Source organism: Podarcis tiliguerta, assembly GCF_965153285.1.
Source record: "Podarcis tiliguerta genome assembly, chromosome: 4".
Lineage (NCBI taxonomy): Eukaryota > Metazoa > Chordata > Lepidosauria > Squamata > Lacertidae > Podarcis > Podarcis tiliguerta.
Window position 1 is genome coordinate 69,698,013 of NC_139537.1, and position 24,709 is coordinate 69,722,721.

The 24,709-nt window shown below is 41.6% G+C and overlaps 1 protein-coding gene across 1 annotated transcript in view; it reads right to left on the reverse strand.

Annotated features, from left to right (window-relative positions):
* The window catches only part of JADE3 (jade family PHD finger 3), a 27,214-nt gene extending 3,732 nt beyond the window's left edge, over positions 1–23,482 (reverse strand). Inside the window, exons 1-6 of the mRNA XM_083439057.1 lie at positions 23,089–23,482; positions 9,655–9,714; positions 7,643–7,725; positions 4,812–4,969; positions 1,748–1,938; positions 19–246 (exon numbers count right to left, since the gene is read on the reverse strand). Of these exons, the coding sequence (XP_083295183.1) occupies positions 19–246; positions 1,748–1,938; positions 4,812–4,969; positions 7,643–7,725; positions 9,655–9,703 (709 nt within the window). The 5' untranslated portion in view covers positions 9,704–9,714; positions 23,089–23,482. The remainder of the gene's footprint in view (positions 1–18; positions 247–1,747; positions 1,939–4,811; positions 4,970–7,642; positions 7,726–9,654; positions 9,715–23,088) is intronic.
* Between the last annotated feature and the right edge of the window lie 1,227 nt (positions 23,483–24,709).

The following is a 24,709-nucleotide window of genomic DNA, read 5'->3' on the forward strand; positions in this document are numbered from 1 at the left end:
AAGAAGCATTTTCAAAACCTCTGCTAGCACTAACCTGATGCACACAGATGTTGCATTTGTCACAAAACACCATATCATTCCCATCTTCACTGTCAGGGGACCGGCACACATCACAGATGACATCTTCATCATATTCAATACCCAGCCCCTCCTCTGTCTCAATGGCATGGTTCATGTTCTCGTGACAGTGACGTTCTAGGACTTCCACCATTTTCTCCATTGTGTTCTCATCAAGCTGCCCACAACCTGCAGGAGAATTAAAGCAAAATGACAATCTGCTTAATACTAGATAAAGAAATAAAAAGCACCCTCATTTCCTAAAGCATTGCACTGACAATAGATTGTCTCCCTCCCTCATTTGTGTGAGACTTACTTAAATTTAAATCCAAGTTTTAAAAGACTTAAGATCTACATTGCATTAATCTGATATATAATACACTATCTTAAACAAATGCAGATACACAAAAAGTGAAACCACCAATTGTAGGTGGACTTATTTAAAACACTGCTATCCTGCCTTTTTGGCTTCCTATATTACTATATAAAAATATTAAAATACTTAGATTGAAAGTACTATTCCCTAGGATTCAGACAACCTACATATATTCAAAGTAGCAGCTAGGATGTCAGTAATAATGCACAAAATTGATTTTTACCTATGACATCATAGCATAGCATTGCTCATGCTAAACCATCATTAACACTAAGGTGTCTGGCAGATGATCACATACAACCAAGGTTTAACGTCACAGAATAGTTAAAAGCACCAGTGAGGGCAGTTGGAATTTTTTGTTGCTCTTCCAACTTCAGCTCCACTAGCTTTTGGGCAGCGACAGCTCCATAGCCATAGCTAAGGAAGTGGTCCAGGTTTGCATACAATGCAAAGCTATGCTTGACGTTAAGCAAGGTTTATAACCCAGCTACAAACCTTGGTTAATCAGAAACTTTTACCAATGCCAATAAACTGGACTGAGTTCACACATAAGGCTAATCCATGGTTTCATAATGTGCATTATGTTTGAACCAAACCATTGTTTTAAGGAAATTGCCTCTTAACATGACAAATAGCCTGTTCAACTTCATTGAAATCTCATTATATGCCCCATTACCTTTTCCCATTCAGATTAGAACATGTTGCTTATGAAGACTACGTTGAAAAGAATCTGCCACATCAAGTTAATTATCCCCCCCCCCCCTAATTTTTAAGTCTCAACTGGCCTCCTAAACAAGCTATCAAGATAGTGTCTTCTCTGATTTACTAGAGTGGCATAATCCTGCCTCTCTCATGGAGCCACAAAGTACAAGTCTGCAAAGCTGCCATTTTCTCAGCTCATTAAGATCTGGGTATTAGCAAATACAATTAAGTAGGAATACTGACTTCCATTATTACCTGATTGGTATTTTTCCATATACATTGTTTTTATTACTTCTAGAGTCTTGGCATAAAATGCAAATTTTTCCATGAACCAAGATGGATTTCCAAAGAATTAAGGTACAGCTTTGCTATCTTAGGAAACATATTAAAAACATGGAAGTTCCCCAAAATATTTAGATGCAGTTAAATGTCTCTGAACCATGGCTGCAGGAGACTCCTTGAATACCAACTAAAGTTATCTTTCTAAACAATCCATTTCTTTTTTAAAAAAAGAAGCAGCAGTAAAACAGCCTTAAATCAGCGCAGTTGACTAAAGATTCAATTTTTTAAATTCATTGTAGCTTTAGTAATTACACTTTTTATCACTCTCACCCATTTCAGCAAGCTCCTCATTTACTTCCTGAAGCCAGAAGATGTCCATATCATCCAAGTCATAACGACACATCGATTCTGCCAGTTCCAGAATGTTGATATAGCCAGGTTCAGTGGGCTCTTGACTTGAACAACGAATGTATTTTCTAGGCCGTGTATATAGTACCTGCTTTACTTTTTCCGCTACGACTCTAAAATGATATAGTAATTAAAGTGAGCTGTCATTTGGTGGAATGGCACTTCTGCAAATTGGGAAGCCAGGTATTTGATGCCCCCAATTGATTATAATAATCTGGGTTACAATGGAATGCATGGGTCAAGCATACATCCAAAGTTTAACGTCACAGAATAGTTAAAAGCACCAGTGAGGGCAGTTGGAATTTTTTGTTGCTCTTCCAACTACAGCTCCACTAGCTTTTGGGCAGCGACAGCTCCATAGCCATAGCTAAGGAAGTGGTCCAGGTTTGCATACAATGCAAAGCTATGCTTGACGTTAAGCAAGGTTTATAACCCAGCTACAAACCTTGGTTAATCAGAAACTTTAACCAATGCCAATAAAATGATATAGTAATTAAAGTGAGCTGTCATTTGGTGGAATGGCACTTCTGCAAATTGGGAAGCCAGGTATTTGATGCCCCTAATGCATGGGTCAAGCAAAAGTGACAATGTGCATTGGTGCATCGGGTATGAACATTTTCAAGGCTGAGGGTCACAATGGCCAGTGCAGGGGGCCCATGTCAAAGTAGGCATGGCCAAAATGAAATAGTGGGAAAAGGCAGAACCTACCCCTCCAACCCTTATTTCTTATTTATTTCCCTTAATTTCTTTCGTACTAACTTCCACACCTCCCTTTCTTATTAATTCCCACCCCATTCTCTCCCAATAGGACATTTTGCCCAAGCTATTCGAGTCTTTGCATGCTACTTCCCTCTTTTACAAACACACAGCACAACCTCTTTCTGTGTCTCTCTCTCACACACACAGCATCCACATGGGTGCATTTAGAGGGAGAGATTTATATCCCAAACCATACTCTAGACCTGACACTGAGCAGAGGAGAGATTTAAACATCTGCTCAGTGCTGGGATCAGGATACAGATGGGGATGCAAAATTTCTGCCACCCCCGCCCACCTGATTGACTTTGCGAACAGGGATGGATGATCTGTCTCCCAATTTTTGTTCAATAAGAAACAATAATTAATTTCTTTCCCCAAAAATTAATTTCTTTGCCTTCTGTGACAACTAATCAAATTATGCTCCGGACGTGTATGAATTCACACACCCCCATCCACAATAATCCATTAATGTTTCTCCCACCAGCAGCTTTTTCTACAGTTTTCCTTCTGCCTCCCATCCATTTCTTCGTTTACATCTCCACCCACTCTCTCCCTCCAATCCCAGAGTCCATTCTACACAGCAATCACCAAGTGAGATCAGACTGACCCTTCCAATGCCTTGGGCTGTTCTTCAGCCGATCATTTAATTATTATTTTTTTGTCAGCTGACAACAGCAACAGCAGAGATAGTTGTACTGATCCGGATGCAGAATGCAAATCAAAAGGATTTTTAGGGACTGCTGCCCAGAAAAGCACCATTAAGAAAGGGGTACCCAGACACAAAAAGTGAGTAAACAGATAAATAAACAAATCATTTTCATGGGGTCCTTGGGGGCCACAAAGTCTTTTTTTTTGGGGGGGGGAGTCCATATATGACCTGTGGGTTAGCCACCCTTGCTTTTGACCAAGAAACGCATTAGGACAATGCCATGCTGCTCACAAAGTACTGCTACACACTACAGGTAAAAGGTAAAGGACACCTGGATGGTTAAGTCCAATCAAAGGGAACTATGGCGTTGTGGCGCTCATCTCGCTTTCAGGCCAAGGGAGCTGGCGTTTGTCCACAGACAGCTTTCCGGGTCATGTGGGCAGCATGACCAAACTGCTTCCGGCGCAACAGAACACCGTTACCGAAGCTAGAGTGCACGGAAATGCCGTTTACCTTCCCATTTATCTACTTGCACTGGCGTGCTTTCGAACTGCTAAGTTAGCAGGAGCTGGGACAGAGCAACAGGAGTTCACCCAATCGCGTGGATTTGAACCGCCGACCTTCTGATCAGCATGCCCAAGAGGCTCAGTGGTTTAGACCACAGCGCCACCCGTATCCCTATAAACTACAGGAGCACATGCCAAAAGCCCATTCTGAACTATCAGCAAACCTCTTTCTTACACTCAAATATAGGGATCATTAAAAGAAAAACAAAAAATAAACCCACAAAAATAAATTCTTTATTGAACAACCACACAGATAATTTTCCACACTGCCTAATGTTCCCTCTTGAGTTGTGACCATATCACACATCAGAGGAAGTACAGAAAGCCAAACGTACAATGGGACTAAGGTACTTAGGCATGAGCCACTACCAAGCAAATGTATCTGGTGATCTTTATATACCCACAAGACACACCTAGTTTTTGGAGGAGGAAAACAAGAGGGGGGGGGGGAATCTGCATCTCAGAAGCCAGAACAGCAAGAGGGATCGCTGCGCAGTGAAAGCAGCAATCCCTCTTGCTGTTCTGGCTTCTGTGATAGCTGCGCAGCCTGCATTCGCTCCATAAGACGCACACACATTTCCCCTTACTTTTTAGGAGGGAAAAAGTGAGTCTTATAGAGCAAAAAATACGGTATATAAGACTAGCTCAGGTTAATACATCCTCATCCAGTCTACCACCACACCCAACTTTGTGTACTCCACAAAACTGTCTTGTATATTTGGAAAACTGCAATGTACATCATCCACCACAACCGCTGGAACAATACTGAGTTATGCTGAAATAATGCAGTATACTACCTCTTTGACTATGTGGTCAGAATACATTTTTCTGTTGTGGACCTTAATACTTCTTTAAAAATTGCAGCCTCACCTGATCAAAAATCTACTCTGCGCAACAAAAGTAGTAAACGATTCATTATTGTTTACATGACATGAATGCTGCCCAGTATATTCATATTGCTACCCCCAAATTAAATGTAGTTCAGTCCCAACAACTATTTATTAAAAATCACCTGAGAGAAGGTTGTGGAATTGTGTCTGGGCTGGCTGGGACTTGCACACCCTTTTCCCATTCTTGTTTCCATGTGTCCGCAAAGAGGTAATATTCATCTGGGTTAATATGATGAGAATCTGGGAGTTTCATGGCACTAATGAGGTCCTTTCGAAACACCTGCAGTTGAAGGCATAGACAGCATTAATACTTGGGAAGAAACAGTCCAGGAACTTATTTTTCTTCTTCTTCTTTAACAATGCAAATTAATAATGTACAGGAGCCTAATGATTTTTATCCAAGAGGCCATGTTAAACAGTTGTCAGAACCATACTGATCAAACCAACCCCTTTGCTGCCAAGCATAAAGGAAGGAACACATAATTCCCCAACTATTTAGAATCATGGGCTGCTGCGGTTGTAATCAAAGCAAGTGGACCACCCTGTTCTACTTTACCACACAAATCCTAGAAGGTAAAGTGTGAATGGGATCTTCCAGAGTTATGTAGATATGGGATCTCCCCTAATCATAGATACTGAAACACCTACAGAACTGTGGCAACTTCCAGCTTTGGGGAGGCCCAGAATCCAAGTAACTGCAGGTGACCAGGAAAGAGACAAGGAAAAAGTAAAATACTTGCTCACAACTTGGGAGGTTGGGTGGGAAAGTTCAATCTGTTAAAAGTTGTAATAGTCTCTAGCGTCTACCCTGGATTGCAGGAATACTGTCTCTTTCAAATCCTGCAAGTTGCAAGTGAAGATTTAATTTTATTTTAGCAGTAAGGTAGAATAGAGTGAGTTTGTTTTGATACTCTCACGCTCAAAGATTTGAATGGATAAAACTAACTCCGAACATCAAAAAGAAGAGTAGGCCCAAAAGAGCTTGCTTGCATTTAACAGCACAGCTTAAAGGCAAATGAGACACCTACCCATCACTGTCATAATCTACTGTCATCTGCATTTCATTTGTTTTCAGAAGTAACTGCAATGGCATTAGGCATTCAGCAAGTAATTTTCCATTTCTGAAGGGGGCTAATCCCTGAACTTTCATGCTGAACTTTTTTTTTTAAAGGGTTACGTAAGCTTAAGTTGTCTGGCAAGTTCTCCAAGGAAGTAACTCAACGTTAAAAGCGATCACTTAGGCAAATAAAACACATTTGGAAGTAGTCAACTAAACAGTTGGGCTAGTGCAACCACTTTTAGCTGCACAATGTACCATATTTTACGCTCTATAAGACGCACCAACCACAAGACGCACCTAGTTTTTGGAGGAGGAAAACAAGAAAAAAAATATTCTGAATCCCAGAAGTCAGAACAGCAAGAGGGATCGCTGTGCAGCGAACCCTCTTGCTGTTCTGGCTTCTGGGATAGCTGCACAGCCTGCATTCACTCCATAAGACGCACACACATTTCCCCTTACTTTTTAGGAGGGAAAAAGTGAGTCTTATAGAGAAAAAAATACAGCAATTTTCTGGCCTTCTCTTCTCCTGTTCCCAGATCTACTCTGGAGTGATGGGGAACCCTGGAGTATATTTAGGGGGTGCACAGGGAGAGGAGAGGGTGGGGAAGTTACACTGTCCAACTAAAAATCACTGGACTACCGTAACTGTTTAGCTGAATACTGCCCATTGTGCAACCAAGAGCAGGAACCTGCCACTGGTCCAATCTTGACATAACACAGCCAATCTACCCGTGTCCCTCACCTCCCATGCTCAATACACTGGCACAGGGCTAGCCTAGCTGGACAATGGGGCAGGATCAGCAGCACAGTCCTGTTTCTTATTCTACATGCAGTTCCCCCTGTCATGCATTAGATGCCTGAAGGGGGCTTTTTGTTTTGCACTCTAAATCAATGTCATCTTTCCTCTTTTTGTGTGTTGGGGGGGGGGGAGTGGTTCACTAGGACCACAGAGCAGAATGAAAGTTATAGCCCCACTATGCAGGGCAGTTCCACTCATGCCCTTGTTTGTTATTTCTAAAGTAAAAAGAATACCCATTTAAAATGTGCAAGCATTTATTGACTGGTTTGGCCCTCTGGGTAAGAAGAGACATGCAGTTCCACGAAACAGGGCATTCCAAATTTGTCCCATAGATATGAATTAAAGGAAGAAGATATGTAGGTATTTGGCCTGCTCCGGCCCACCTTTAGGGTAAATCCAGAACAGGGAGAAATGATATGTGCATTCTGTATTTTTATACGTAACTCAGAGGTTGTGCATTTAAATCTTTTTCAGAATTATGTGTTCGGTCAACTTGTATTTTCATAACTCTTGTTTTCAGTTCATAGTAAGAGATACCAAAACTGAAACTGTGCCTAAGGTAAATTGGGGGAGAAGTACCTGGGGACAGCCCCATAACATTAGGGACTCAAATACTCCTAAGAAAAGCGGAAGCCTTAATGGCTTGTGCAGAAGTTTGCCATAGCCCTACAGGCAGGGGTGGCAACAGTCATATTCCAGCAATAAGGAAGAAGGAAAGAAAACACAAGAATTTCTCTTCAGCAGCACCTGCTACCTCAGGACCTCAATTTCTCTTCAACTGCCCTTAGATTCAGGAAATTATGACCCATTTTACTACAGTCCCTAATCCTTAATGGGCTTTAATCCCATTGAACTCAAATGGGACAAATTCATTCGTTCTTCCTTCCTTCACCTCTAAAAGGGAAACAACATGAATGAAATTGTTGTGCAATAGAACTATCTCCCTGCTCCTCCCGTGCTACCCTCCAAATCTGCCCCCAAAACCTCAGGAGAAAATTTGAGGTTTGTGTGAGGAGAGGGGAGAAATTATTCTTGCAATAGTGAAAAAAAAATGTAGTTGAATAGCACCCTAAGAATGTGAGAATTACTCTTACCTCAGCAGGTTTCTTTTGTTCATTTGCTGGTGTTTTTGACTTGCTTCTGTACTTGGAACAAAAGGAGAAAGAAGTAGAAGGACCTGTATAAACAGAGGAAAAGATGGAGACAATTTAAATGCTGCTGCAACACCAGGATATTCATAAAAAAACAGAGAACTGCATTCTGAAATGGTATCTTAGTCAACATAAACCAGAAATTTTGCTTCAATTATGGGTCTGTTTTTCTTAAACAGTTGCTTCAACTTTTTAAGGATAAGTGTCCAAAGGGACAAAACAAGTTGCTCCTGACTACCCAACTGTATAGAAATTTATTGCATGTATGCAAGCACAGTGGCAAGAATGTTACTTGCCCAAAAATGGAAAGAAGAAGAAGTCCCAGCAAAAGAAGAATGTACACAAAAACTTATGGAATATGCAGAAATGGCAAAACTTACTGGAAAAAAAGGAAATCAAGATAACAAACTTTTTATAAAAGAATGGAAATGGTTTATTGAATATTTACAATAAAGTGTAAACAGAGAAGAATATTGGCAGGATTACTGTAATAACCTGTAGTTTTTAATATACATTTAAAGCAGATGAATAAATGAGTAAATTAAGTTAATTTGTATATGCAGAAAATATAAAAAACAAATTTAAGGAACCACAGAAAGAGGGGGAAGGAAGTCGGGTTTTTAAATGCTAAAATGATTGTAAAATTTTTGAAATGCATAAAACTGAAAATCATAAATAAAATAATAAAAATAAAAATAAATGTTGCCTGTGTTATATGGATGCGGGTGGGCTGCTGAGTACTATAAAGAAACACAAAGGCCTCTGAATGACTCATGACAGCCAACAAGTTGGCATGATCCACCCCAAGGAGGAGTTATGGAATGTTCTGAATTCTGAGATACCTTCTGAAAATTTATTATTAACAAACCGTAGGATGGTTTCGTCTACTGACAATTAGATGAGCAAATGAATATAGAAGAGAGAACAGTTTTATATCCTAGAAGCAAACAGTGTTGAAATGAAAGCAAGGTTAAAAGGTTAAAGAGGAAATAGGGACAAGAGGACAGAACTGGACCATCTTGGCTGTGAGTCCTGCAAGACCTCTGCTGCCTGCCTGGCTAGCCTCTTTCCACCTGGCCTGGGAGGGAAGAGCCCTGACTGACTGACTCCAGCTACAAAAACTGAGGCTGCTGAAGGGGCCAGAGGCCATTCAGTTTGCTGTGTTTTCACATTAACAATACATAACAATTGTATACACAATACCACCCTTTATATATATACTTTCTTCTCAAAGGAGAAGTTGTTTCTAAGAGTTGTTTTGAAGCCAGAGATTTAAAAGGTACGTATTCCAATCTTTATGAAATACAATTGGTTGCTGAACTGAAACACTGTTAGAATTGCATCTGAGCAGCAGAAGGGGTAGGATACCTGTAGTTGTTGTCAGAACAGATAATTGCTGCAGACACACAGAAGTTTTAATACCCAGGATGCCTTGTTTGGAAGCTACTTTGTGAACTAGACCTAAAGCTCACATGTGGAAAGGAATTGTAAGTAGCACTGAAAAAAGGCCTGTTGGGAGGGTCTAAGTGGTAACCTTTTTAAGGCTCTACAGACACAAAATATTTCACTTAGCATTCATCCCAAAGCATGAAAAGCCTGCCACAACCCTCAAAGATTCTCACATAGAGGAGTGCAGCTAGCACATTATCAGTTTAGAAAACAGAGGCCTCACAATAAATACTAGCTCTCTCTTCAGGCAGAATTATGCATCTTTTACATTCTTAATAAAGATTGTTGCTAAACAACCACATTATTCTACCCAGCGTTGGGTTTCTTAAGTTTCCCCAAGCCCTCTCTGATAAAACTGAATACCACAATGAGCAAGAGAAAATGAAATCAAACGAGAAATAAAAAAAGAAAAGCCATAAAAAAGTGCAGCCGTTTGCCCTCAAACCAGAGGAGGAAACCACAGGAAGCAGTGACAGATCAAAGGAAGACTAGATCACACTACTTACTTTCATTGTCTGAACTGTCACTGCTGCTTAGATGCCTGTGGCGTTTCATCCTGACGCATCCTAGAAAGAGAGGAGAGAAAAGATATAGTTGGTTAAATCAATCACATGCCGTGAAAACACACACAAAACCATACACAAATTAATGCTGCCTGGAGGAATTGTACAAAAAAAAAGAAAGATGATTTTCCAAAGGGAGCTTTCCAGCATATAGTGTCAGATCACAAGCTACTTATTGTAATAAACAAGCAGTGCTGAGTGATCCACTGAACCTCAATGTGCTGATTAGAGATGTGTATCAAGCAAAATCAACCTGCGACTAGATTAATAGAGAGAACGATTCAGGGCATTTAAAGGGGGAGGGTATAACTGAGCATTCAATCTTCAGCAAGAAAGTCAAACACTAAAGAAAGTTTAGTGTTTATAACTTCTTTATACAAATTATCGTAACTACTAGAGTGCCCTTTAGATGTTATAGTAGCAGCATGCGGCCTGCTTCATTATGGGTTCACTACCCCACATGGCCATAATGGCAAAAGCAATGCCACCACATGAACAGGGGCGATCACAAAGGTCATTACTATGCAACTTAAAAAACATTCTACTCTTTGTCCCTGTGCTTATATCTTCCATCCAGGCAGACCTGCTTAGCTGATAAATACATGTCATAGGATAGCAGCAGGAAAGGTGTTCACAAATCTAAACCCAGCTTAGTTCTCCTGCCTATGGATACCTGCATCTACCTGCCTGGGTGCAATGAAATCAGTACAAAAGCAGAATCCATCCTCAGTGGTATCTGCTGAACCTAATCTTGCTTGTGATTGTTGACTAGTTATACCAGTGGTTTGGAAGAAACAAGGATGTGGCATTAATCTTTGACAACACTTTCCCCCTCTACCTATGCCATTGGTTTCAGGCAGTAAAAGGTATTCAATATAGAATTACAACAAGTGGCGGGTGAAGGCTTTCTTCTTCCAGCAGGCTTTAGGGGATTGTCTGCTTTCAATTACAGTGGTACCTTGGGTTATAAACACCTCGGGTTGTACAGACTCCACTAACCTGGAAGTAGTACCTTGGGTTAAGAACTTTACCTCAGGATGAGAACAGAAATTGTGTGGAGGCAGCGGGAGGCCCCATTAGCTAAAGTGGTGCTTCAGGTTAAGAACGGTTTCAGGTTAAGAAGGGACGTGTGGAACGAATTAAGTTCGTAACCAGAGGTACCACTGTTTAGGACAGGTGCCATCCTTTGCTCTCTTTTTTGGTACTTGTTGGTATGTTTTAAACAGATTTTATATAGTTTTAATGCTCCCAATGCATAATTGTATTTTAATGATTGGCTTTTCTGCTTTTAGTGGTTCTTGTTTTTGTTGTAAGCTGCTACGAGTCCCATCAGAGAAAAAGGCAGGGTATAAACAAATACACAAACAATAAGAATAAACATCCACACTACTATAGGACTATCTTCTTGATCTAGGATAGCCTCCGCTCTCTTCCTATACATAAAAAATGCCAGGTCTTCTATCCAGATCTCCTTGCTCGCCATCTTCCATCTGATAGTGGCTGGCTGAACTATAACACCTCCCTTCCCCATCCATTCACACCACTTTTTCTTAAGATAGTGGAGGTGGCAGAAATCCTATCATTTCCTCCAACTCTTAAATCTTACCCCTGATTATTTAAATTATGACCTATATTCAGCAAGGCAGACACTCATATGCTGGTAGTAAACTACCATACACTGTGAAAAGATTCTAAATATAGACTTGGCAACCAGCAGCCCAAAATAGCAGAGGCAGAACAAACACCACAAAGCAAGCAGCTTACATTTCTTTCTGAATATTGATTATGCTTTTTGTGTTATTACACGAGGTTCTCATAGGTCACCCTCCCCCCCCCCGTCCAAAGAACTAAATTGATCCACACCCGCTCCTCTAAATGGTCACTTTCAGACAAAATTATGTTTCATAAAGCATTCCTAACCATACCTAAATGTCAGGGAGGTAAAAAATAAAAACAGACTGCGCCTCTTAATATGGCATACAACCAATTCACAGTGTTGAAATAATAGTTTCAGCAGTGTAATAATTCAAAATGTAATTCCTACTGTAAAATGTTATTAATGAGATGAGTTATTTACAGAACCTTTTTCCACATGGCTGCTGCATGATTTTTTAATGTAGTGCATTAATCCTGACCATTAGAAATCCCATTTTGATTTTATTCAAAAGTTCCTTTGCGTTTCCAATGTCAAACTATTATGAGGATTCGGGGGGGGGGGGGGCAGAGACAAACAGATTCAGCTCCAATTCTGCAACATTAACTAACAAGGCATTGAATAAATTTCCACAAAAACCATTCTCTCTCTCTCTCTCTCTCACACACACACACGGGTAGCATCTAAGATGGCTCTGAATGATCTCTTTTTAAGTTTTATACTACAGTGGTACCTCAGGTTACATACACTTCAGGTTACAGACTCCACTAACCCAGAAATAGTGCTTCAGGTTAAGAACTTTGCTTCAGGATGAGAACAGAAATCGTGCTCCAGCGGCGTGGCAGCAGCAGGAGGCCCCATTAGCTAAAGTGGTGCTTCAGGTTAAGAACAGTTTCAGGTTAAGAACAGACCTCCGGAACAAATTAAGTACTTAACCCAAGGTACCACTGTATCTGAAAAAGGTAAACCTTTTTATATATACAGTGGTACCTCAGGTTAAGAACTTAATTTGTGGTCTTGTTTGGGTGGAAAGGCAGGATATAAATTTAATAAATAACTAAATATTAACGGAAGGTAAAAAAAGGTAAAGGACCCCTGGATAGTTAAGTCCAGTCAAAAGTGACTTGGGATTGTGGCGCTCATCTTGCTTCAGGCCGAGGGAGCGGGCATTTGTCCACAGACAGCTTTCCGGGTCATGTGGCCAGCATGACTAAACCGCTTCTGCCGCAACAGGACACTGTGATGGAAGCCAGAGCACACAGAAACGCTGTTTACCGTCCTGCAGCAGTGGTACCTATTTATCTACTTGCACTGGTGTGCTTTCAAACTGCTAGGTTGGCAGGAGCTGGGACAGAGAAACGGGAGCTCACCACATTATGGGGATTCAAACCAGCAGCCTTCTGATCGGCAAGCCTAAGAGGCTCAGTGGTTTAGACCACAGTGCCACCCACGTCCCTTATAAATATTAACTAAGCGCATCATAAACCATTATCTGGGATTATGTCTCAATCTCTGTGTTGAAGGGATGTGTTATCTACAGTTAAAATAAGGCTGCTGCATTTGCTCACCCTCTCAGCATAGATGGCTAGAAACCTTCCTCTAGAGGCATAATTAAGGATTAATTAAGGTTCAGACCCACTTCAGCTTGACGACTGAAGCACTCTACAGAGCTGAACACTAATCAGGAATACACACCATTTGGTCTTTGGTGTTAAATGAGAGCACTGCGAAGAACGTGGCAGCACCAGGCAAAAGAAAGATTGATTCTCTGGGAAAAGCATCCCTGCAGGGAAATTTCTTTATGAAGATTTACATGGATGTATCTGTTTCTACAAAGGCAGAAAGATACTAAAGGAAATGGGCAGATTCTGAAGACACCCAAGAACATACATTATGGGACACCCAAGTCTGAAAGACGAGCTGGAGGTATCATAAAGCTGCATCTGAACCACAAACAAAAGCCAGTTTAACTGCCATAACTTCCTCCAGGGAATCTTGAAACTATAGTTTTGTGAGGGTGATAAGAATTCCATTGGAGATCCCCAGCCTCCTTCTAGAACCTAGGATTCTAGTGTTCCAAGGGACAACTATGGCAAACTAATTCCAACTGCAGAGCAGATATTACCATACCAATTTTCTCCGTCCACGACTATGAGATTAGCAAGCAATGCATTCACATAGTTAAATCACATATTACAGCAGATGATGCATACTTGTTGAGTTGTCTTATGGTGCTGCTGTGAATACAGGACTTCTACTAAAAATGGTCACGGCTTATTTTTATTTATTAAAGACATTTATATACTTCCCCGCATATTGCATGGCTGTTTAAAATAAAGACTTCCTGCCAGCACTCTAGCTATTTAAATTCATGCCAGCCCTCTAGCAATTTTCCTTCTTTCTAGGAGTACAGGAATACCAAGGAGGCCTCAGAGAAAGAGAGTATGGGCCCCTCAAAATGGAGATGATTTATTTATTTTTTGCAGCTGTATTTTGGAACATGACCTTGATGCAGTAATGATGCATTTTTATACTGAACCGTCCACACATAATTCTGCTTTATTAGTTGTTCTGTGATGCTCCCCCAGTTTTAGCACATTACTGTCATCCGAAGGGGCACTCTTGCGCTACAGCACAACAAAAGCAGGGCGAAATAAAACCCAGAAGATTTATGGTATGAGAAGTTATGGGATTTCAGCCTCAAGCTACAGGACTTGCACAGATCTGAAAGGAAGCAGCATGTCTGCCTTGAAACTTCTGCAGGCACGGACACTATCAAAAGTGGGATCACATATAACTGCTCAGATACCATCATGAGCACATATCTTCATTCATGCACAATAAAATGAACATCTGGGGAAGCCCTGTGACTTTTGGTCCCCAGACCCTTGTAGGCTTGTCACCTTACAGCACAGGCTTCCTCAAACTCGGCCCTCCAGATGTTTTGAGACTACAATTCCCATCATCCCTGCCCACTGGTCCTGCTAGCTAGGGATCATGGGAGTTGTAGGCCAAAAAACATCTGGAGGGCCAAGTTTGAGGAAGCCTGTTATAGCACAAGACTGAAGCAAGCCTACTTAATCAGTTTTCTGTTTCTCCAATGATACCTGGCAACAGGCTGATCTCATCCACGCTGCTATTTTGCTCTCTATTGTCTATTGTCCTTCCCTCTTTATCTGCCAATATTTTCCCCCCATGTCCCATCCTATGAGATTTTACTCATCAGAATACTCTGCTTTGGCGACATTGTCTTGGGCCATGCTGAACCACTTGCTGCGACATTCCTTCTGCCTGCTAAGAAATGCAGTTTTACTCAAGAGTAGACTCACTGATAGTAATGCTCCAAAGTTAGCCATGTTAACTGACTTCAGTGGATTTGCCATGAGTGGGGTCAGCGGTGGATACAACACTAAGAGAGCTGTCAGCTCTTGGCTACTGCCTGGAGAGGCACCAGCCTGTTTAAGAAACCCAACTAAGCTGTAGGTGTTGCCACTGCAGTTTTTTCTTTTCCCCAGCACACTCCAAATTTGAAAATGGTAGCTGGTATTTGAAACTGCAACTTGAAGGTCTGTTCTTAAATTACACAGAACTGAGATAAGAAGTTATATTGCTGATTTTCCCCATTTCCACTGCAACGTGTGGCATCTCACCTATGAGAATATCTATATCCCTACAAGGTATGGATCTCACCGTAGGCATGACCCACAGGTACTCATTCCACATTACAATAAGATTCACAATTGCCTTCTATAAAGTCTTTATATACTGTCTCTCTCTCTCTCTCTCTCTCTCTCTGTGTGTGTGTGTGTGCCTTTATGTGTCTAAACCCCCAACCCCCTCTACTTGTATACAGGTATGTGCTTTTATTAGCTAAAGTAGTAACTGAGACGGCACAGGAAAGAAAGGGTATTTCCTCCAAAAAGGGGATTTCTCAAAAGCAAAACCTTGTAAAGTTTCCAATTTTCTGAGCATTCAAGTTCAACAAAATGAACTTCACAGCTGCTGCTGATTTTAGAAAAGCAAGTTGTATTTCTGATCACTACATTTCTTTTATTTGACAGATATGTCTATAAAAACATGCACAGTTAGCCGCTATTTTTAATTGTTCTGAGTAGTTCTGACTCTGGGGATTTTTATTTTTATTTTAATCCTCTAAACTTTGGGGGATTGCTTTCAACTATACACTTTCAGGGGCATGACCTAGAGTTCATCATGCCTTTCCAGTCCCTTTAGGGGATCCATTTCCATTTAGTCATCTTTTGATAATTGGGGCACTACTCCCAAATGCGTCATTAAATATTTAATAACCAAGACACGATTCTTCCCTGTTTTCACACTTATCCTTGTATTAATACAGAATGCAGCCAATGTGCAGTGCTTTATAATTTATGTTAAAGTTGTTGTTCTAAAGAGTGTGCTAGATAAATTAAAAACATGGTTGCGTTTATTTTAAAATGAAAAAAGCCAAAACTGCCCACAGAGCCTGGTGCTACTTGCATAAGATTGCAATGTTAAATGATGTAAAAGAATGCACCTTAACTCACCTCTGTATAAGCAAGCATTTCTCCATATATCTATAAAGGAAGTTCTTCCTTCATTTAACTCTAGCACACTTCAGAGGCATCGTAGGTGGAAACTCAATTAATCCTCCTAGCACACTGATCATCAAGTTCCACTCCTTGGCATCTATAAGCTCAGTTAAGGCAGCAGCACAGTGGAAATGTAAAATCCAACAAAAACTGAATTAATCAAAGCCCCCAAAGTGTGTAAGAGATTAAAATAACCAAATTCTCAAGTTTAACAACAGTTTAGCTATTTGTTTGTATTTAAATATTTTTAAAGACATGAAATGTAAGCAATTGGTAGGTTTTGTGTATTACATCCCCCACTCCCAAGTATTTAGGCCTGCAGTTTGATTGAAGGCACAAACCTCTGGAATGAGCTGAAGGGCGAAAGAACAAGGACTTTCATCCTGAAGCTCTCCATTGTGAGCCAGAAACCACCATGCAAAGTAGTAATTAACCAGTTAAGAACAATGGATGCTTATCAAGGTGGTAGGCAATCTGGTAGGAAATTCTAAAACTTCATTTATCCAATATGAAATGTTCATCTGATTTTGTGGAGAAACAGCACCCCCTCTCCTTACAATTCACTGGACTTCTAGAACTGCCACTCAGAATTTCAGATCATTCTGCAATTTGTAAAAAAAGAATTATTTCTTCAATTTGTGCTCATGCCAACAAGAGTTACAGATGCCAATCCGTAACTTCCAAGTTTTTAAGCCTACAGTTTGATTGAACAAGACTCGCGAATGTTTTTTACACACCCACACCCTGCTTGCTATGTTTCAGAACTGCAACAACAGGCACAAGTAAACCAACCTGCAGTATCCATCAATAGTATCCATTTTATTCTGTTTCCAGAATGCACTAATTTGCCGCTAAAGAATTCAAGTTAATAGCTCATCTCTCTATATATTATTTACCGAAATTGTTTCGGCTTCGTTGCTTAAATACTTGACAATGTTTACATTTCCCTTTACAATAATTCTGTCTTTTCATTACCCACTTCCATTCAGTCACTTGCTAGAAAGGAACGCTTCTGTGTTAACTTCCTTCCGGACTATAGCAAGTAGCACTGTTCTTTACTTCCCCACCACACTTGAGACACCCCCTCAGTGAATAGCTGCCCTGTGTCTGCCTGTGGGAAAAGCGGCGAAGAATGACCAACAGCAGCAAAATGATCATCTCTAATTCTTGTCAGTTTCGCTTTCTACGAAAGTCATTTTCAATCTGATCCATTTGGTAGCTTTTCTGCCAACAAACAAAAAAAACACTGCAGTGGAAAACTCCAGCACAAATGATGGCAGGGTGTGTGGAAAAAACTGTACCGGTTTCAAATAATAATGCACATTAGTTAGACAGGGCTTGGGAAAATGAATTTAGAAAATAGGAATAAAGGGCTTCTGCAATACATATTGTCTTCAAAACCCCCAAATATAATATACATCTTACCTTTCCAAAAAGAGGAAATCTGAAATACAGCATTTGTGAACAGAGAAGGCTTTCCTTTTTTAGAAGTTCGTTTCCTAAATCTTCAAAGGTTAAGGACTACAAAAAGCAGTTTATGGATTCTGTGGAGGAGACACATTCTGGCTGTGTTTGGATACAGCACTAAACCCCATTTTAACGCTATGTGAATGAGTCTCACACATGGCTGTGAAGAGATAAGAAGCATCTGCTTCCATTTTCAGTTAACAATATGTATGCATTTTCACCAGTATCTTAAAGAAATAAACTGCAATATATAAATTTAGTACCATCAGCTCTTGATATAAGCCTGATCGGTTGAGTAATCTTTCAACTATCACAGAATTTTGATTGATCTCAAACTTGGGACAACACATAACATTGATAACACTAAATCACTATGAAGCTTTTCCCAATTTGAATGAAAAATTGTGTAACAAGCAGGGAAAAAATTAGGGGCAAGATTAGGAGAAATAACTAAGGATGGATGAACTTAGTGCACTAGAAATTGTAACTGTCTCGCTGTTTATAGAAACTATTGGTGTAATCTTGGCCAAATATACTTTTCCAAAGAGATCCTATAATATTTTTGCACAAGTGTATTGGAAAGTGCAATCGCAGAACATGTTGTGCAAATTCTGCCATCATCATGTGTCCTGCAACATCATGCATCGTTATGCCCCCTTCTTGGCTAGTTTTGTTTGTTCCTGGGTTTTTTTCCTTCTTCCTTTTTTTTACAGTTGGGATGGCTCTCAAAAGAGTAGCTGTGGCTGTTGGCAGGAGCAAGTGGTAGAGCAGCAAGTGTTGTGGTGGAGGAATCCTTCTTACACAGCTATCCATAAGTAAGTCCCATTGCACTCAACCGAGTTTGCTTCTGAGCATGTAACCCTGCATAGGAAGGATTACACTGAAACAAGAAGTATGTAAGAGAGACATGTGAATTTTTTACCAGAAAAAATTATATCTCATGACCCTTTTTTGAAATATTATTCCAAATAGTTACTGAAAGACTTAAAATAATTTGGCACACATATATTGCGAATTGAAAATGGGATTCTCTCACTTCATTTAACAAGTAAAAGGTTACTGCAATCAATCTGAGCATTAGCAGAGATAGCAACCATTTATGCCTAGCGATTCTGAATTCGCATGCACACCAACTACAAATTAACTTGCAATCAGCCTTGGTGTGAATTGCAAGAATTATACAGTTTGCACATTTTCTGACCTACCTGATGTGACCTCCAAACCTACCAATTATGAGTTATAGTGGTATACTAGAAATAACTGTCCACTGCTGGGGAAACAAAAATAAAAGAATTCAATGGTTAATTACTGTGATTGCTAATGTCCCTAGACCTGAAAAATTTATTGAACTATTACTCATCAGTTACTTTGATTCTGGTATTATAGTATGTTCAGGAATCTTTCTTCCTGTAGAATAAAGATGTATAAGCACTATGCCTTCATGTCAGTTCTAGTTGTATAGACACATGAAACATTTCTTCCCTTCCTTTTGCTAGATCAAAATATAACCTGAAAAGTACTCATGTGGGTTCTTTTTACATGATCAATATGTCCCAGTGCCATCCCACGACATCTTAAACACTGAAATTAGATCACTGAAACATAAAGCTCACTTTCCCCCTAAGAGAAGGATCAAATATTTAGAGGAAGGAAGAATGAACTACAATAAGAGGCAGTGGATTGATTATCAATCATACATAAATACTGGGGGCACATTTGACTCCTTTCAATAAAAAAATGAAGATCCAGCAGGCACATTCTGTTTCTCAGCTCTCCTCCAAGATGCTGTTATCATGTAATTGTTTCATTTTCAGATTTCATCAGAAAGCAGGGCAATGTTTTAGAATTGCTACATTTGAAACTAACGAAGCCAGTCTGTTTACCATATGAAATTTAACAAAAGCAGAACAGTTCACCTTTGTTCTAGAACAGGGTTTCCCGAACTTGGGTCTCCAACTGTTTTTGGACTACAACTCCCATCATCCTTAGCTAGCAGGACCAGTGGTCAGGGATGATGGTAAAGAGGCAAACTCCTGCCTCCAAAGTTGCATTTTGTTTCCCAAAATCTTTCCGAAGTGCTTGAAAATTGCAAGCACCAACCTGAAGCCAAACCCACTTCCCTGGACATGGCCTAACAACCCGCTGGTCAGCTGTCTAGTTGTTTTTCATCCACAGCTAACTATCCAACCTTCAGCCTGGATTTAAAATAACACTTAAAATATTTGTTGCTGTAAAGCACTTATGTCCCTTGAAAAGACTATTGATTTTGAAAATATAGATTTTGAAAATATAAATACAGGAAATACATAGAAATACAGTCATACCTCATGTTACGTTTGCTTCAGGTTGCGCGTTTTCAGGTTGCGCCCGACGGTGACCCGGAAGGGTTACTTCCGGGTTTCGCCGCTTGCGCATGTGCGCAAAATGACATCACGCACATGCGCAGAAGTGGCAAATCGCGACCCACGCGTGCGCTGACGTGGGTTGCGTTCCTTTCAGGTTGCGAACTGGGCTCCGAAATGGATCCCATTCGCAACCAGAGGTACCACTGTAAAGAAAAATATAGAAGACCTTTCACTGAGTCACACCATCGGTTAATCTAGCTCAGTACCGTCTCCATACCAGTCTTTCTCAAGCTTGGGTCCCCAGATGTTGTTGGACTACAACTCCCATCATCCCTGAACACTGGGCCCTGCTAGCTAGAGAAAATGGGAGCTGTAATACAACATCATATGGGGACATAAGATTGAGACAGGCTTGTCTAGACTGACTGGCAGTGGCTCTCCAAGGTTTCAGACAAGCAACCTTTTTGCAGCCCTACTAGGAGATGCCAGAAATTGAACCTAGGACCTTATGCGCTCAAAGCAGATGTCTCTACCACTAAGCTATGGCCCTTCTCCTCATGTATCATTTGTAAAAAAAATAAAAAAAAAAATAGGCCCAATTGGAGACATTCTTCCTATTCCACTTCTTTAATTCAGTAAGTTTCACAAATGTGAAGAAGAGAACACGTGGAGAAAATCCAATTTTCTTTCCAAGAAAGAAAATTTATCAAGGGAATCTTTAAAGCTATTACTATTCTGCATTATCAAATTCCAGTTCAATTGTAGCCAGTGATATTGGGCAGAAAAGGCCTCAAACCTTCAGCTGGCTGAAACAAGGTGTTCTGATTTTTAATTTAATTTTAATACAGTTGTACCTTGGTTTTCGAACAGCTTAGTTCCCAAATGTTTTGGCTCCTGAACACCACAAACCCGGAAGTGACTGTTCCGGTTTGCGAACTGTTTTTGGAAGCCGAATGTCTGCTGGGGCTTCCAATTGGCTGTAGGAGCTTCATGCAGCCAATCAGAAGCCCTGCTTGGGTTTTCGAACATTTTGGAAGTAGAAGGGATTGCCGGAACAGATTCCGTTTGAGTTCAAAGGTACGACTGTACATTGATTTCCCAAAGCGTTTTTATGTCTCTGCATGCCACACTTGCATCCCTGAAGACACTTGTTCAGAATTAAGAACCACTGATGTCAATGGGACAAAGTTATGAGGACAATATGGAAGGCTACAGCAAAAGTGAAATTTTAAGCTGCTCTACTATCTCATCCCCACTCCCAGCTGGAATTTCTCCTGTTTAAATCATCCTCTTTCAACACCACCTGCCGTACCTCAGAATGGCATCACAAAAAGAGCCTTCTGATGACAACCTCAGTGATCAAGTAGACTGGTACAGAAAGACTGTCCAGAAATATGTCAGGTTCCATCCAAGCTGCATAGAATTTTAATAAAAGCAAGCACCCGTATTCTGAATTGAGCTTGGAAAGAGACCTGAAGCCAGTGGAGTTATTTCAACACAAGTGAGATGTACTCATAATACCTGGTCCCAGTTAGCAGCTTGGTGACAGAATTCTGAAATACAGTTTCCAAACCATTTTGAAAGGCTGCTTCACATAGCAGACATGGAAGTAGTCCAGACAGGAGGTTACCAGAACGTGAGTAGCATTATGATCAATGTTACCGTAGGTCAAGCAGCTAATTAACACAAACACTGCTCCACTAGGTGAGCTGTAGGTACTATCTAATTATTACCAGCAGGAATATAAAGACCAAGAATAATATAAAAACCAACTGAGCCCAGAAAGTCACTTGCTAGCTTCTGTATTCTCCATGAAAAGCTTTACTCAATCAACTATGCCTTTAGTTAATTATAGCGCATTCCTATCCATATCTACTGAGAAGTTTCAGAGTTTGATGAGACTTATTCTCAGCAAAGTGTATACAGAATTACAACCATGTTAGTGGGGCAATTTTAAATTGTGAAGGCACTCTTGCAAATGTTGGTTCTGGGATGATACTGTAATAGGGGATGAAAATAAGCAGACTAAAGATGATTTGTTCAACGAGTGATAGGTTTTGCATTTTAAAATTTCTATTAAACTAAAAAACAAAAACTGTTTGGATGACAACCCACCCCAAGTTGTGCTTTATCCAAAGTTAAGCTCACACAAATACTAGTCTCTTCAACACCTGTTGGAATAGTTTCCTGGACGAGTTAATATGAACTTCACTACAGGATTTGCATCTAGTATTAGAAGGCAATCAAGCATAAAACACCTCAATGGCTTAGCTAGAAAAACCTAAGACCTAAATTTACAAATACTACATCCACCAGTTAAGGTGCAATTCTACGGAAGCATGCATTATGTTCAGTGGGACTTCCTCCACAATAAACATACACAGGATTGCAATGCCATTTTTGGCACCACACCAGTATACAAAGCCTATGCACGTGAAGCCTATGACATGTTTTCTCCAAAACATTTAGATCTGCTCAGTGCTTTTTGTTGTTAAAAAGTGTGGCACTTACTTTAACAACTTCATGGTGAGTACCGGCACCTTTTTTTTCCCTAGGAAAAAAAGCACTGGATTGAGCAGCACACCCCAGATCATTAGGTGTGAGGTCACTAACTGTTTGCCACAGGCTCATGCGGTTTGGAGACAGCAATAGATCAGGCCATAAAGAGAAACTTTTCAGAACAAAGGATGTTCCACTTTACATACAGAGGAGAAATACTGCCTGGAAAACGCCCACAACCATGGAATCCTTCTGATCACTTAACACGTGAAAAACACCCCCAACTCAGTCAGGGTTTTCTTTTTTTTTGCAGAGGGGGAGAGAAAGGATAACTTGTGGGCCCGGCCCATTCGCAACCACATGGCTGGACACCACACATACACAAACCACGCGCGCACAACCACGTGTCGTGACGCGTAAACATCTACCTGAGGCGGCGCTACGGCTGCCGCTCCTCTTCCTCGCTCACCTCTTGCACGCCCAGCCCCCTTCCCGCCCCGCCAACGTGACTCGAGCCCCGAGGCCTTGGCGCCAAACGCCGCCTGCACCCGAGGAGGAGGAGGAGGAGGGGGCGCGCGCAACGCGGAGGCGGGGATGGGCAATACTGGGGAAGAAGCGCCACCCAACAACGCACGGCCTAGGGCCGCCACCTCCTCTCCCCTTTCTCCCCCAGCCCACCTAGGCCGCGCCGGCGAGCGCCCCGAAGCCTCCCCGGGAGAGGAGACCACCTGTTTTTTTAAAAAATAAAATAAACGCCGCTCTCCCTTGTCCGACCCCACAAGGCAACCTTGCGCCACGGGCGGCACTGCGCCCCACGACTCACCTTGTGGCTCTGGAGCGGGCGGCGCCAGCAGCGTTTGCGCGCCCCGAGACTCCCCAGCCCAGGGGCCAAGGCTGCCGCTGCTACTTCACGCCGTCCATCTCCTCCTCTTCTTCCCCACCGCCCTCCCCGGTTCCTCTTCGGTTCCTTCCCGCCTGCCTCGGCCTGGGCGCTCCGTGGCTACGGGCCGGCCCCGCGCTCCGGCATGTCGCTTGGCCAAGCCTGTCGCCGCGAGCGCCCCCCGCCGTCCCCCCTGTCGCTCGTAGGGGCGAGCAGGCCCTGTGCCCTTGCAGTCTCCCTCTTGGCAGGCCAGGCGGCGGCACAAGAGCCCTATTGTATTATTGACACTGCCGCTTCTGCTTGCTGCTGGAGCTGCCGCCGCCACCGCCGCCTCGCAAGCTCCTCCTCTTCCCCTTCCCTTCCCATCCTTCTCCCACCCTGTGCCAGCTCTCCTTACCCGAGCTCGGCCGGTGGGGCTGCTGCTTGCTGCTCCGCCACCTGCAACCCCCACCGACTTACTAGATTTCTTCCTCTTGGTGATCCTTCGTCGTCCTGAGCAGTCCGAGCCCCCCCCCCCGTCAATTCGCAAAAACCTCAGGAGGGACTTGGTGCCAAGGACTGCAGCAGCAGCGCGCGCTCTGCCATCCCTCCCATCTTAAAAGAGTATTTACTTTTTACGATGAAAGCAAGGATGCCCGCTGCTCTCGAGGCTCAGCCACCCAGGGGGAATTTTCCTATGGCGAGTCTAGTTTATATGTCCCTCCGCCCGAGAAGTTGGAAGATGAAATGCTTGCTCCAAGCAGACGACGAGGAGGAAGGCAACCTCACCCTTTAAGGCAGGGAACACTCATGCATGGCTACTGGGACTTTGAAGAATTCCCTCTTTTGGCCCTCAATAGCAGTGTTTTAAATAGTACAGAATCCCAAAATGCACATGGAAACAAGAACAGCTTCATAGTTCTTTTATTGTGTAGTTTGCAGAGATTGTGAAACTTCTGAGGAAGCTAGAATAGTATCGGGAGGTTTTTAATGTTTGACGTTTTGCTATGGTTTTATATGCACTATACACCGCTCAGAATGGCTGGGGAGAGCCAGCCAGATGGGTGGGGTATAAATTATTATTATTAGTAATAATAATAATGCAAGTCAGAACACTCTGATGGCATAAGTAGCCCAGCAGAAACTAGAGCACCTTTCAGGACCACAGCTTCACAGCCTCCCATTCTCTGCTAGTAAGCATTAAGGAAATGGGTGCTTTTGAGCTGCTGAATCATGCTCAGTCACTTGTGTAAATGGAGACTCCCCCATGCGTGAAAGAACGGGGTCAAAGGTAACGTGAAGTGAGGAAGTGGCCTGAGAACTACTAAAACTTGCAGCTTATTTTTGATAAAACAGCACATATAACTGAAATTCAAACACATGGAGATGAAACTGACCTGGGATGGTCAAATTGAGAGGCATTACTCAAAACAAAATGATAGCCTGATGCAGCACACCAGCTCTGAAATACCACAGTAGTACAAATAAAAAACAAGGGAGAAAAGATCAACTTTGCCTCTATCAAGTATAAAAGTGTGATCATAATAGCTGTAAGAAATAGAGTGCTGAGAAAAATGAAATTAGC